The following is a 12,685-nucleotide window of genomic DNA, read 5'->3' as shown; positions in this document are numbered from 1 at the left end:
ATGAAATGCCATTTTAACAACAGAGTAATAATATATTCATTTACAGTGATCATGAATGCTTTTTAAAAATCTGTATTTATTTGTAAGGACAAGTTTGTCAGAAGTTGTTGTGCCTCTGTAGATTTGAACAAAATTATGTTTGGTATCAACTGGCACTCAGCAATGTTTTGTTAGTTCTTCGTGGATCAGTGCTGTTGGATTGATTCAAACAAAGTGGATCTGTGGTATTATGCGTTGACTTGCTGGGAATGAATAACATTAATTTGAGTAGATTCAGGAAATAAAAGGACATTTATTGATTTGTGGCACAATTTTTAGACAGCACTTTTTATTTGGGCAGGGGGAAGGCATGCATTTTAAAGTCACAAGGCTCAAGTTCAAGTGAGGTCACAAATCATTGGTGTTAAGTACATGTCGAGTTGCAAGTCTTTTTAAATTTTGTCAAGTTGAGCTAAAGCCATCAAATCTTTGACTGGAGTCTGACTTGAGTCAAGTCATGTGACGTGGGGTTACGCGTTGGACTAATACACAGTCTTTTGCATGCACACACAAACACACACCAAGATGTTGCAGCCAAAAATGAAATCAAGCAGGTATGTATGCTGGCAGCGTCTATGGATTCCATTGCAGCAGTTAATCATAGTTGTAATTACTGTTCTGCAACTTCAGCCTATGAGAGACACTCAGTCCTGACTGACAGCAAGCGAGAGATGTTTTATGTTTCAACCAGTATGGACGAAGACTGAAGTGTGCGTACCCAGCTATTTCAGCCTCACCTTTTTGTTTAGGGAGGTGCCAGCCCAACACTCAGAAAAACAACAATATAGGCCCAACCCATTTTACTTTAGGAGAAAAGGACACACAAAGACTCAACAACAACATGACACAGAAAAGAATTTAAAGTTACAAAATATTTAAGAAAACATTTTATTTTACATAAACTGTACAGATGACATTTATTTGACTAAATGATTCTTAGACAGGAACTAAAAATAACTTTCTTATTAAATAGAAAACTGAAACAAAAATAGAATTAAAGATGAAAAATGAAGTGTTGCTTATTGTACAAAACAGAGAATGAAAATGAGCTAAGAAATGAAATCATATATCGTACCCTGATACAGTGGTAGGCCTATTGCAAATGATCCAAAAAAACAGTATTGTACACAGTAAATCAATGGCCTTGCCATCTTAGTACAATAGCTAAAATCTTGGCCTCTTTGGTTCCATTAATTAGGTAAAATACATTTGAAACAAAATTCAATTTACTTCTATAAAAATAACTTTTCAATGGCAGTTTTTGTTTCACTAATCCCGCAACTTTTCAGTGCAAATGTCACAACAATCATTCGCTTTGGAAAGGAAGCGAAAGATTACATTTCAAGTATTGATAAAGAGTTGAGGACTGAAGCGAGAAAAGAGGAGAGAGAGAGAGAGGGAGGGAGAGAGAAAGAGAAAGATGGAAAGAGAATTCAGTCTAATAGAGCATGTTGAGTATGGGTATAGGTTACTATACATTGCATAGCTCATGTGGCACTTATTTAGCGATAGGACAGGACACTCAGTACCCCTTGGAAGGCATTTCTTTATACAAGTGCTATTCAGGGTGTGCATTTCAGTTTCTGCAAGTGCTGCACTGCACTGTGGCGACCCACTGGGCCGAAACTAGAGTCTCCACGTCCGCAGGCCCACTTCTACTGAGCCTTACTGGCGGGAGGAAGCAGTTCTCTCTCTCTGTCGCTCCCAGTGCACAAGTGAAGTGCACTTATGAGATCTATCTTCACTTGGTTGTCATGGTAGCAGGGCCTGCAGCTCTCTTGTCAGGCAGGAAGTTGAGGGTGAGGCCCGTAGTCAACAGCAAGAATGACAACAGCAGCAGTGGTGGCTCTGTGGAGGACTTTCTTTTGCCTTTCTGTGGAGGGTATAATCCTGCAAGGCATTAAGCGCTGCCGGTCTAATTCCACCAGAGAGGACAGTCAGACTGCGTCTGTCGGCAGAGTAGGGAAGTGCTGGTGTTCTGAATTGTATAAGCTGATGAATTGTCAGTGCTTTATAAAAACAAAGTCTGCCATGTGCTTAAAGTACTTAAGAGGGTTGGAGGAGCAGGGGTGGGAGTGTTGGGGTGAAGCCAATAATGTTATCAGCTGATCCTGTCACTTTCCTTAAGCGCTTGTTATCTTCATTCAAGAGGAGATGATGAGCCATTATTTTTTGACTAGAAATGGCAAACTAGAGCAAAGTATCATTTGGTGATAATCATTCCCTTCTAGTCCCATCGCTGACCAGTGGTCGCTGAACGGACTAAACTCGGACGGTGAGCACGTCACTCAGTCTCATAAATACACACACTCACGCGAACACGTGCAAACACACACCGACACAGTACTGATACTTGCATTTGCTAGATGTACCAGATGTACCAGTGTGTGTGTGTTGCTTGCACGTACAGTAGGTATAGATATATTGTATATGTGTACCGTACAATAACGTCCTGTTTGTACAAAAGGCCTTTCTGACTGTTCCAAGTTCAAAGATAATGAAGGGTCCGTGTGGATTCAAGCGCAGCCACACTCCTCCACGATCATGTTGGGCACATCCCTCTTTACGATGTTGTATTCATCGTCAAAGTAGAGCATGGACATAGTACTGAGCTTGGTGGGGATACAGCAAGAGTTGACTGAGCCCGGGCTCATCCCTCTCATGCGATACTGGTTAACTACTGCAGTGTGGAAGGATGAAGCCGAGCCCGGCACACCCGCCATGTAGGCCGGGCAGCTGCCCTCACAGTAGTTGCCGTAATAACCAGCTGGTGCAATGATCCAGTCGTTCCAGCCAATAAGGCGGAAGTCTATGTAAAACTGCTGCCGGCAGCAAAGGCCCCCGCTGGTGCCGTCACACTCGAGCCCTCGCTTGCGAATGCGGTGCTTTCCATCCACCTGCCGCGCACGCACCACCAGGAAGGGCCGATGGGACGGGTCGCCTGGGTCCACTAGCACCGGAGCCACGCCAGCTGTCTCACAGCCCTCGCAGTGGACCTCCAGGTCCTGCCGCCGGCTGGCTTTCCCGAACACAGCCCGCACCGCCTCTGAGAGGGGGAAAGTATGCCAGCCACTGCGTTTCAGATCCACCCGCTTCTCCACCAGGGTCCATCGGCCTGTTCCCCCTCCGCCACCACCACCTCCTGGGCCTCCCTCTGCACCGCTGGCAGCCCCAGGCTCCTGGTAATGGATCTTGACCGTCACCTTCCTCCGGAGGCCCTTCTCAGGACCGGCTGGCAGCACACGGAAGTAGAGCCACAGGTTTGCCTGGGACACATACAGGTTCTGGTTGCCCTCGTTGGAGATGAGGAAGTACAGGCCAGACTTGGAGGATGTGTGGTCATCTGTTGGAGACAGTAAAAACAGGAAGGGTTTATTCTCAATCTGCCATCCATACAACAATAACCATTCAATGTAGATGCAGAAAACCTGACACACAGTGATCACTTAAATATATAGCATGTTTCAAATGTATTTTTTATAATAGAGATAAAAATAATGTATAAACAGTCATTTCATGTTTACGTTGATCTGCATGGTTTATTAATGACTTTGGAAAAAGCAGTTTGACAAAGAATTGTTATTCAAAGAATGGTTCAGTTATAACATGACCTCAATATGGTCATGTGATAACAGGTGGTCTCATGGCAGTCGAGGATGATCTCTGGCATCATATTACTGATCTGAAATTCCATACTTAGGTCACGTGATGACAACCAAACCATCTCCATGACAACAGAGCAAACTTTATCAGCTAATGGCTGAAAGCTCCAGAAAGTACACCTATACACAAATACATGTGTTTTTTCAAAGAAAAGGGCTAAAGACCATTCTTTAAACATATAAACACACACACGTGTATATATATATATATATATATATATATATATATACATACACACACACACACACACACACACACACATACATGTGCCCACATAGAGAGCATAAAGTTTCCCAAAAAGGGCACAGCTCTGTATTTTAAGGGCTGTTTTCCCCTTGTTTTCTCTGTTCACCCTCAATCACTGTGTCAGGTGACCTCTGTGGTAGCTCCTGATAGGCCAGCTGTGACAGGCCAGTTCTGGGATCAGGCCCAGTTGGCCTCAGGTCCAGCTTTGTAGGTGACAGGGCCAAGAAGAGGGAGGGAGAGGGAGGGACAGGGAGGAAAAAAGAGAAGAGGAAGATGAAGGAAAGGAGGAAGGATGCAAGTGGAAAAGGTGGGAGGGTGGCGGACACGGCCAAGGCCCCCAGGGGGTTCATTGGGTTCGCTGTTGGTGCCCCCCTTCCCCTTCTGAACCCCACCCCCACCCTACCCCACCCCTTCCCCCCCTCCTTCCAGTGTGAGTACCCTGAGAGTGACAGCACAAAGCCCCCTGTGAGGCACTGGGAGACAGCCGTGCTGCAGCCCGGCATTGAAACGCATGGCTTTCCAGCAAAAAGCATGATGAGGCAAAAATAAAAGCCATTTACATGACACTGGCCAGTTTCTACAGCAGCACAATGAAGAGATCCCGGGAGTCTAAAGGTGGTGATGGGCTCTCCCTGGCACTATTTTTTTTTCTAAGCCTAATGATGTCTTCCAAATTACCCTGAGGTAACTTGAAAGGTTTCTATTTCAGGAGATTTGGTACAATGTGCTTAAGCAGAGCAGCGCCTTTGAAAGCGGCTAAATTACTTTGTTTGCCGACTGATTAGTGTGTGTCAGTGTCAACAGGTGGCCACCAAAGACGGACCCCCTCTTTAAGGCGCCTCACGCCTCTTCCTCCTGTAAACCATGGCTTTACATTCACACAGGGACCTGTTCAGACCAGCTCTCCACTCTGTAGCATGTCAGCTGGGAGCTCAAGCACTTCACAAACACATTTGTACCCATCCATGCACACACACACACACAACCCCATGGTAAGCAATACATCAACTATCAGCCTTTTCAATACCAAAGCCTGTGGGTAAAGTATCAAGTGCGCAGTGAGAAGAACATACTGAAATCCATCTGAAGTGAAAGACATAAAGGAATCAGCTGAAGAGCAGCTTTTTGCCTGCGACTGCTATAAAGGCCCCTCAGGGCTACAAGTAACTAACCTCACCTCATTCAGCACCATGCGTTCTTACTTGCCCCGACAGCTCCAAGCTCAGAAAAAGGGGGATCACACAGCAATGAGCACACAGTGACAGCGTGATAAACAGACAGGGAATGAAGCCCAACACTAAAACTGATCATGGACCTGACAGCTCAGCTATTGTTTGTTCAAACAACTTGGTTAAGAATTTGTTTGTTGATAAGGTAGACTTCCCACTAAAGATATCTGCATTACCCTTGGATCCCCAAATCATGTCCAGTTAAAAGCTATATATATGTATATATATGTATATATATATATATATATATACATATATATATATGTATATATATACATATATATATATGATATAGATAAAACGGACGCAGGGTTGACACTTTTGGCATTTCGTTAATGTCTCAGTGACACCAGAGGCCCTATATACTCCTGGTATTAACATGGGTGATTGGATCACAAGTGGACAGCTCTAAGTACAGGTGTGAATGCACCAAATGTGTCTTCACTGCATCTTGAGATCCAATCACTCAGAACACATTCAGAGGTGAATCTGAGTGCAAAACAGATCTACCTACGGGTATTTAATAAAGTAATCTGAATCTGAACCTGAGGTGGTTTGGGCCACATATGACCACATTCTTTCAGCAGCGTGTACGCTTATGTGTCCTAGGCAAGAAGGACAGCCTACTCAGTTGACATCCTTGGTTATCGACTCCCTGCCAGTAGACGCAGTGCTAAAGGACCATCCCTAGAGCCGCTCTCCTCCCGGTGAATGGTCAGATAGCACCAGCTAAAGGCTAATTTATACTGACTTTACATACAAAAATTGTATGTTTCAACCATTGTAAATGTCACTGACTGCAGTCCTCCATGCGTCCGTTATGTTGGCATAGATACAGCCAATAGATGGTGCTAGAAGGCAGCGTCAAAAGTTTAACATGACAATAAACGAGGCGATGGTGGAGGAGGTTGTAATAATGTACCTTTAAACTGAGGCAATGTTGTAGATGGTGGTCATACATCATGACATGTGGATTGATTATTCTTTTCACAATATTACCCATCAGTTCCATTCCACCATTATTTAATTTCTTCATAGTCTCCTACATTCATATCTCACTTGAACTACACTGCACTGCCTCCATCCCTTGTGGTACTGCTTCGTTTTGTCTGTATTCACATGCTTTCAGAAACTGTACACAAATACAGATAAAATAAACACAGAATACGGACAGGAGGCTCTGTCTGTCACCATATCTAACACTGGGCATAAATGAGCCCTAACACAGCAGCAGCTGTTAAATGGTCCCAAAAAACTTGCACCAATGCTGAAACGACTAGACTCTAATGTTAAACCCATTAATTAACTTAAATCATGTGATGCCTACAGTAAGCCTGTCACTGTGTGTGTGCACTTGGACTCTCACCACTGAGTTAACAGCACGGCACTGGTTAAAAACAACACATTTGGTCGTTTCATCAAAAATTACTTACATGTTTAGGGAAAGTGAGATCAGATCACAAGTGGTCACTTGAGACAAGTGGAGACGCATTCTAATGCCAGGTGTGAACAGACAGACATAGAGCTGTCCACTTGTGATCAGATCAGCCACTACACATATTAATACCAGGTAGCAACAAACTCCAAGATGATCTCATAGCTGCTCTCCATTTGTAGTAGGACATCAGCTAAATTTTAATTTCACTGTCACTTAATCTGCTGTTAATTTTTTCCGATTCATTGACACAATGAAGTCATTAATGCCATTATTTCCTCAAGGCCAGGATCATCAAACTGATTGTTGTGCCTAACCAATACTCCAAAACCTTAAAACCTTAAGATGTCACATAAGACTAAGGAAATCAGAAAATCTTCACATCTGGGAAGCTGGAATGAGTAAATGATTAGCACTCCAGCTGGAAAAATAACACAGTTATTAAAATAATGAATCCACTGGTTGTTTTCTAGCTTTACCTCACAGCTCCATTTGACAGCTTTTTTGATGAACCACACAGTGATTAAAAGAATTACAAGATGCAGTCTTATTACTTTGTAACAGATGTATGAAACTGAAAACATTTGTAAAAGCATTACTGCTACATCGTCAAAATGTGTAGTGTAGTGCTGACATTTAGGACGATAAGTCAAAGAAGATGATAAGACGATTAAGTCTAAATTTGCCTATCAATATCACAAATACGTCTGAATGGGCATTCTTCAGTATGTTAACCACAACTCTGCAGTGGGTAATTTATGATTATTCTTTTCTTTAACTTTGCTCTGTTGGGTGTGAAAAAGAACAAATCTGTTCTATTAAAGTTTCTATTTTCCTCCAAGAATGTTACTTTTTTGGATTTTGAAGCTAGCTAGGGAGACTAAAAACTCTCTAGCTAAAACACCAAAATCTAGAGGAAAAGGCACCAGGCTGTAGACACATGACGCACATATTAGTTGGCAAAATGTTAAAACATTTTGGTTTTTATTTGGTGTATAGGCTACAGAATACAGGCTGCAGAATTCCTTAAGGCCTTCAACAAGGATAAATGAAAATTAAAATGAATATAATAACAATGACAACAACAATAATAATAATAATAATAATAATAATAAAAATACTTGTTAGTCATTTCCATTTGATTTTTTTTTTTTTTGTGTCAAAGACACAGTGAGCCACTACAGGGGGGCTAAAGAGCCCTGTGTGGCTCCAGAGCTGCAGGTTGCCTATACCTGGACTACACAAACAGCGATATCAACTCTGTAATCTCCTGATAACAAACCATCTCAATGTCACATTACTAGCTGCCCTGGTGCTTTCAGTCACATCACATGATTCTAATCAGGAGATGTAGTTTGCTGGCACACAACAGTAGAAAGTGGCTAAATTAAAAAATCTTTAATCCCATGACAACTGGCCATATGCTGATAAAGATCATGTGATATGGTCGAAAGCTGCTAAATGGACGTTGAGGTGTCAACCACTGTTTCCAAGGTCAAAACTGAATTGTCAACTTAGTCTAGAGTTTATTTGAATAGCTAAAGACATGATAAAACTATAACACATATGAAGCAGTCACTGAGCAGGGCACTCATGATCACTCCTAAATATGTTCTAGCCTCCTTCAGCATTACATACAAGTTTGATCTTTTGGCTTCCTCAGTATTTAAAGCATATACCAACATACCACATGACTTATTTCCACTGAGGTCCTTTTGAGCAACAAAGTGTTCTTTCCAGTCAGTGTTAAAAAACATTTTGGAGCTGGCCCTGACACGCCTCGCCTGACCCCGCAGTGGAGAAGTTACTAGTGAGTATCAGCATACAGGACACCTGGGTGGGCTTGTGTGGATAAAGAGCAGCTCCAGCGTGTCCCCACCTGCGCCACCAAGCCAGGGAAGAGGCCATGGAAGCAAGCAGCTCCAGAACTCATTACTCAAAGCTGCTGTCGACAAGACCACACGCGGCGGAAAGACAAGGGCGAGGTGCAGAGCATTCGTGGCTCTAACATGAGCAGAGGCATGTGTACATGTAGCAGCCATCCCTCAGGCCCCAGTCTCAGCACTCCAGGAATTCCACACAGGGTGAGGAGGTGAAGCAGGGAGATGGGGAGGATGGAGAGATGGGGTTGCTGGACTTTGGTAAGAGGTCAAAGCCGCTACGGCGCTGGCTCTGTTGTTGTTAAAGCTTTACTACAGGGGAATTTTTAATATTGTTGCATAAATCATTGATAATATCACAAGCTACACAGAGACAGCCAGGCCCATTGAGGACTGAAACACACACTTGTGGGTGAATGTGGAAAATGTCTGGACCAGGTCCAGGAGGGCCATGACTGACAGCTCCTCATGAAAGAGTTGTGTCCTGAAGTAAACCTGCCAACCCAATCCTGTGGAGGAACCGGGCTGGAGTTAATGACCTCCCATAATGAAGTCTTAATTCCGTGTCTTGGACCACTCGCTGTGAGTTCACTGGGTCCGAACGGCTATAGCGAGCAATCAAGAAGCGCCGATCTAAACTTCTCCATCGACCCCTCTCTCTTTCGCCCTCCCTCCTCTCCTGCCTGTGTTCCCCGCTCCGCTCCCGTGGATACGGGACACCAAATCCCTCAGCAAGGACCCACGGGACCATGTCAGGAGAGAAAGGAGATTGGCATCGTCTCCCTCACCTGCCTGGGGCCGCTTGGCAGACCTCTTACCTCTGCGCTACCGCAACTGGAGATAAGAAGCTGGCTCCTTCGCTAACAAGCACCCAGCTAACCCAGTGCTGAAGGGGAGGCACGGGACGCAAGCTGACCTCACCGTTCCACACATAAACAAAGCTATCCCCATCTATTTGCTGGCTACTGTTGGCTAAACATATGCCAACCTCAACCCCCAACCTGCCTTGTCCTGAACTGTGACAACAACAATTCAGGCCCCCTCATGCTTGGGGGACAAGCTCCCCTGGCTTCAGAGCTTGCTAGAGACCTTGCCTCTGAGCCATGCCCCGGCTGGCAGCATCCGATCTAGGGGGCGTGAGCCAGCTGGCCAGGAGGCAGACGGGGTCTAGGGAGCAGGGACCCAAGCCAGCTCTATGGTACAATGCCACACAAAGGCTCAAAGGTGTGAGAAAGAATAGAAGTAGAAAAAAACAGAAGTAGAATAAGAAGAAGCAAAGGAGCCCAGCGAACCTTTAGAACGACAAAAGCATTCTTTACAGCACTGCAATATGGGCACACACACACAATATCACCCCCCCCATCACCAATGCCATACCCCTCCACCCACACTCCCCCAATCCAACCCCACAAACTCAAATGTCTCATGCATTATTCTAAGCAATTTCCTTTGTTTTCCCTGCTTTTTTTTTCTCTCTCTGCTCAACGTTGACATGTTGGGTTCAGCAAGAACACATAGTGCTCTTATAATAATTGCCTGGCTTTTGTTCCCTTGTCATGAGGGTGCTCAGATCATTCCCGTTGGAAGGCGGGACCTATAGCAGCCCATTCAGGCTAATTGTACCAGCAGGGCCAATTGAAAAAGACAGGATGGTGCGTGTGTATGTGTGTTTAAGATATCCTATTTTGGTGTCTTTAATTGTATGTTTTCTTTTTGTTAAACTAACAGTTTGTGTCAAAGACCTGGTTCTCACACTGCTAACTGACAATTATTGGATTCTGTGAGTGCAGATGATTTTAGGTGTTTGTGTGTGTGTAAGCCTGTGTAGAAAAGGGGGTGTGTGTGTAAAAAAGAGAGAGAAAGAGAGAGAGAGAGGAAAGGGTGTTCTCTTTGGACTTCTGAGAATTAGTTAGATACACAAGGGATAAATGGCCAATTGAGGGACTTTGTCCGTATTTAAAAGAGGGCTTTATACATTGGAGTATTGAGTGTGAGCACAGCTTTAGTGATGAAATTGGATTCAGAGGTTCTTTTTATCCCCTAGACAACACATGGAGGTAATTTAAGGACTCTTCTTTAGTTTCATTTCTTTTTGAAATTTCATCGGGGTAAAACAGGAGGATTTAACACCAACCACTGGCTTCAGGCAGGAGTGAATTGCAATGCAATAAGATGATGGAAATGATGACTGCATATCCAATTAGATTGTGTTTTTTTTTTTTAAACAACCGATGTGTCTATCACATCAGTTCTATCTTAGTCATATCGACATGATAAGTTTTAAAGAATGAAATTTCATCTGATTGGGAGTGTTTTTAAGTTATTAACTCACCTGGTTCCCTCGGCTACCTGTTACATAAAGTCAGAAGGTGGATGGGTTCATCGAGGGGTCGATTTAGATGTGCGCAATGAATAATTGATAATTACCTGATTCGGCGAAGCTGATAATCTCAGAGTTCTCCGCTTGAACCTCGTTGTTGTATGCAGCCTGTCCGTCAAAGCTGGGGATCTCCACACGGCCGTCCTCTCTCACTTTCCCGGCGTGCAGCCTCCTCAGCGCCGTCACCATCGCAGCCTTCGGGATGGGATGGGTGATGTTGGGTCTGTCTCTCATCTGCAGCCGGTTCAGTATGTGCCTCTTCACCGCTTCCAAAAAGTCAATGTTCACCCGCTCCGACTGATCCGGCGCCCTGAGGCCGCAGGACGCGCACGACTCCTGTGGCGAGCTCTGAGTCTCTGTCCCGGTAGCCACCGAGCTGCAGCGCACGGAGAGGACGCACGCCACTAAACAAGACAAAGCCAGGCTGTAGATGCTCATTTTTCTAAATGTAAGATTACAGTCCAGACGCTATGGAAGAGAAGGGTGGATATGATATAGGCTATATAACACACACTCTGATGTTAAAGCTAAAATTAATTTACAAACTTGCAAGTTCCGCCAGAACATCCACTTATCCTCCAAAAGTGAGACGCCACAAAGTATCCAGAGAAGCCAATGAAATATTTGTATTCCCAAATATAAGAGAGCTGCTGAAATTGTGAGGCTAATTAACTCCAGTCATTATGCGTTCAGCTTGTTATCCAGTAATGCGTCTTTTTCTCTGCAAACAATAAAAGTTCATCTCTCTGACTGCCAGGCGCACTCAGGAGTTGTGATTGCTGACGCGCTTCTGTCATACCACGTTCACTTCAGACGTGTAATCTACCAAAACAAACGAGCACAAGTAGCCTACACTGCCTCGCCGATAAGTCTAAATTTAAACAAAAAGCGGTGCCCGCTCTTTCCCATTCAAACAATATGCAGAAAGTCCACTTCTACAGCTGCAGTCCCAAACACAATAATCACCGAGTCCCGTGTCTTTCGTGTACGCGCCTGGGTACCGTGTCCGGTGCGCGAGGCTGTGGATGGCCAGCTCTGTGCGTCCTGCAAGATGCTGCTTGCTGAGACCCTTTTCTCTCTTTGCAATCACGACAACAGGGGCTCCACACACCCAAAGTTTTTATACAGGAGTCGAAACCACGTGGGGATTTCCACCAACTGGACGCAAGGGATTATTAGACTACTCCAGAGCCACGACTCACTCTACTGATGGAACAAGGTTTTATTATGGTAACACGCCGGCACCGGAGAGGTTGCATAATTGTTTTCCCCAAGGGTTGCGTTTTTGACTTATAGTGAAACATGATGTGATCATCAGACCTCAAGATCACTGTGTTGAAAACACAGGTTTCGATCGGATGCGGTGTCCAGGCTGTTAGGAGCGGGCTGCATCACGTTTATTCATGTTGGGTCACAGTTTACAGACTGATGTAAAAAAAAAACAAAAAAAAACTAATTTATATCGCCATATAAAACATGAGCTAGACAAACATTAAAGCCTGTACATGAGCCACTCAGTCCCTTAACACCATTCATGCATTCCAGCTATTAATTTTTTTTAAATTATTAACATAACTAGCCTATTTGAATTTAGTGTATACATATAATATTTTATTTTAAAAATATCTATTGATCATTCCAAAAAAAAAGTGGGTGATCAAATAATAAAAAGTTGGAAGTCAAGCGAGTTCATGACCGGTTATAAAGCTGATTTACTAATATAAAGCGCCATCTACCGACATTAATCTCTCATTACATGGATGGGATAGCTCGATAGATCGATAGATAGATAGATAGATAGATAGATTATCCT

At 43.9% G+C, this 12,685-nt stretch overlaps 1 protein-coding gene across 1 annotated transcript; it reads right to left on the bottom strand.

The window, feature by feature from the left end:
- Positions 1-913: 913 nt before the first annotated feature.
- inhbb (inhibin subunit beta B) lies at positions 914-11,966 on the bottom strand. Its single transcript, XM_033618370.2, has 2 exons — positions 10,920-11,966; positions 914-3,382 (listed from the first exon to the last, which is right to left on the bottom strand). The coding sequence occupies exons 1-2, from the start codon at positions 11,308-11,310 to the stop codon at positions 2,556-2,558; spliced, it is 1,218 nt and encodes a 405-aa protein (XP_033474261.2). The 5' UTR covers positions 11,311-11,966; the 3' UTR covers positions 914-2,555.
- Between the last annotated feature and the right edge of the window lie 719 nt (positions 11,967-12,685).

This window comes from Epinephelus lanceolatus, chromosome 14 (assembly GCF_041903045.1).
Source record: "Epinephelus lanceolatus isolate andai-2023 chromosome 14, ASM4190304v1, whole genome shotgun sequence".
NCBI lineage: Eukaryota > Metazoa > Chordata > Actinopteri > Perciformes > Serranidae > Epinephelus > Epinephelus lanceolatus.
Note: the sequence above shows the minus strand (reverse complement) of the source record. Positions and strands in the feature narration are given on the sequence as shown.

Excerpts from the sequence above, each read along its gene's own strand:
- inhbb (XM_033618370.2), bottom strand. The coding sequence starts at position 11,310 with ATGAGCATCTACAGCCTGGCTTTGTCTTGTTTAGTGGCGTGCGTCCTC. Across the intron at positions 3,383-10,919 it reads TATCAGCTTCGCCGAATCAG|ATGACCACACATCCTCCAAG; the intron begins GTAATTATCAAT and ends TGTCTCCAACAG.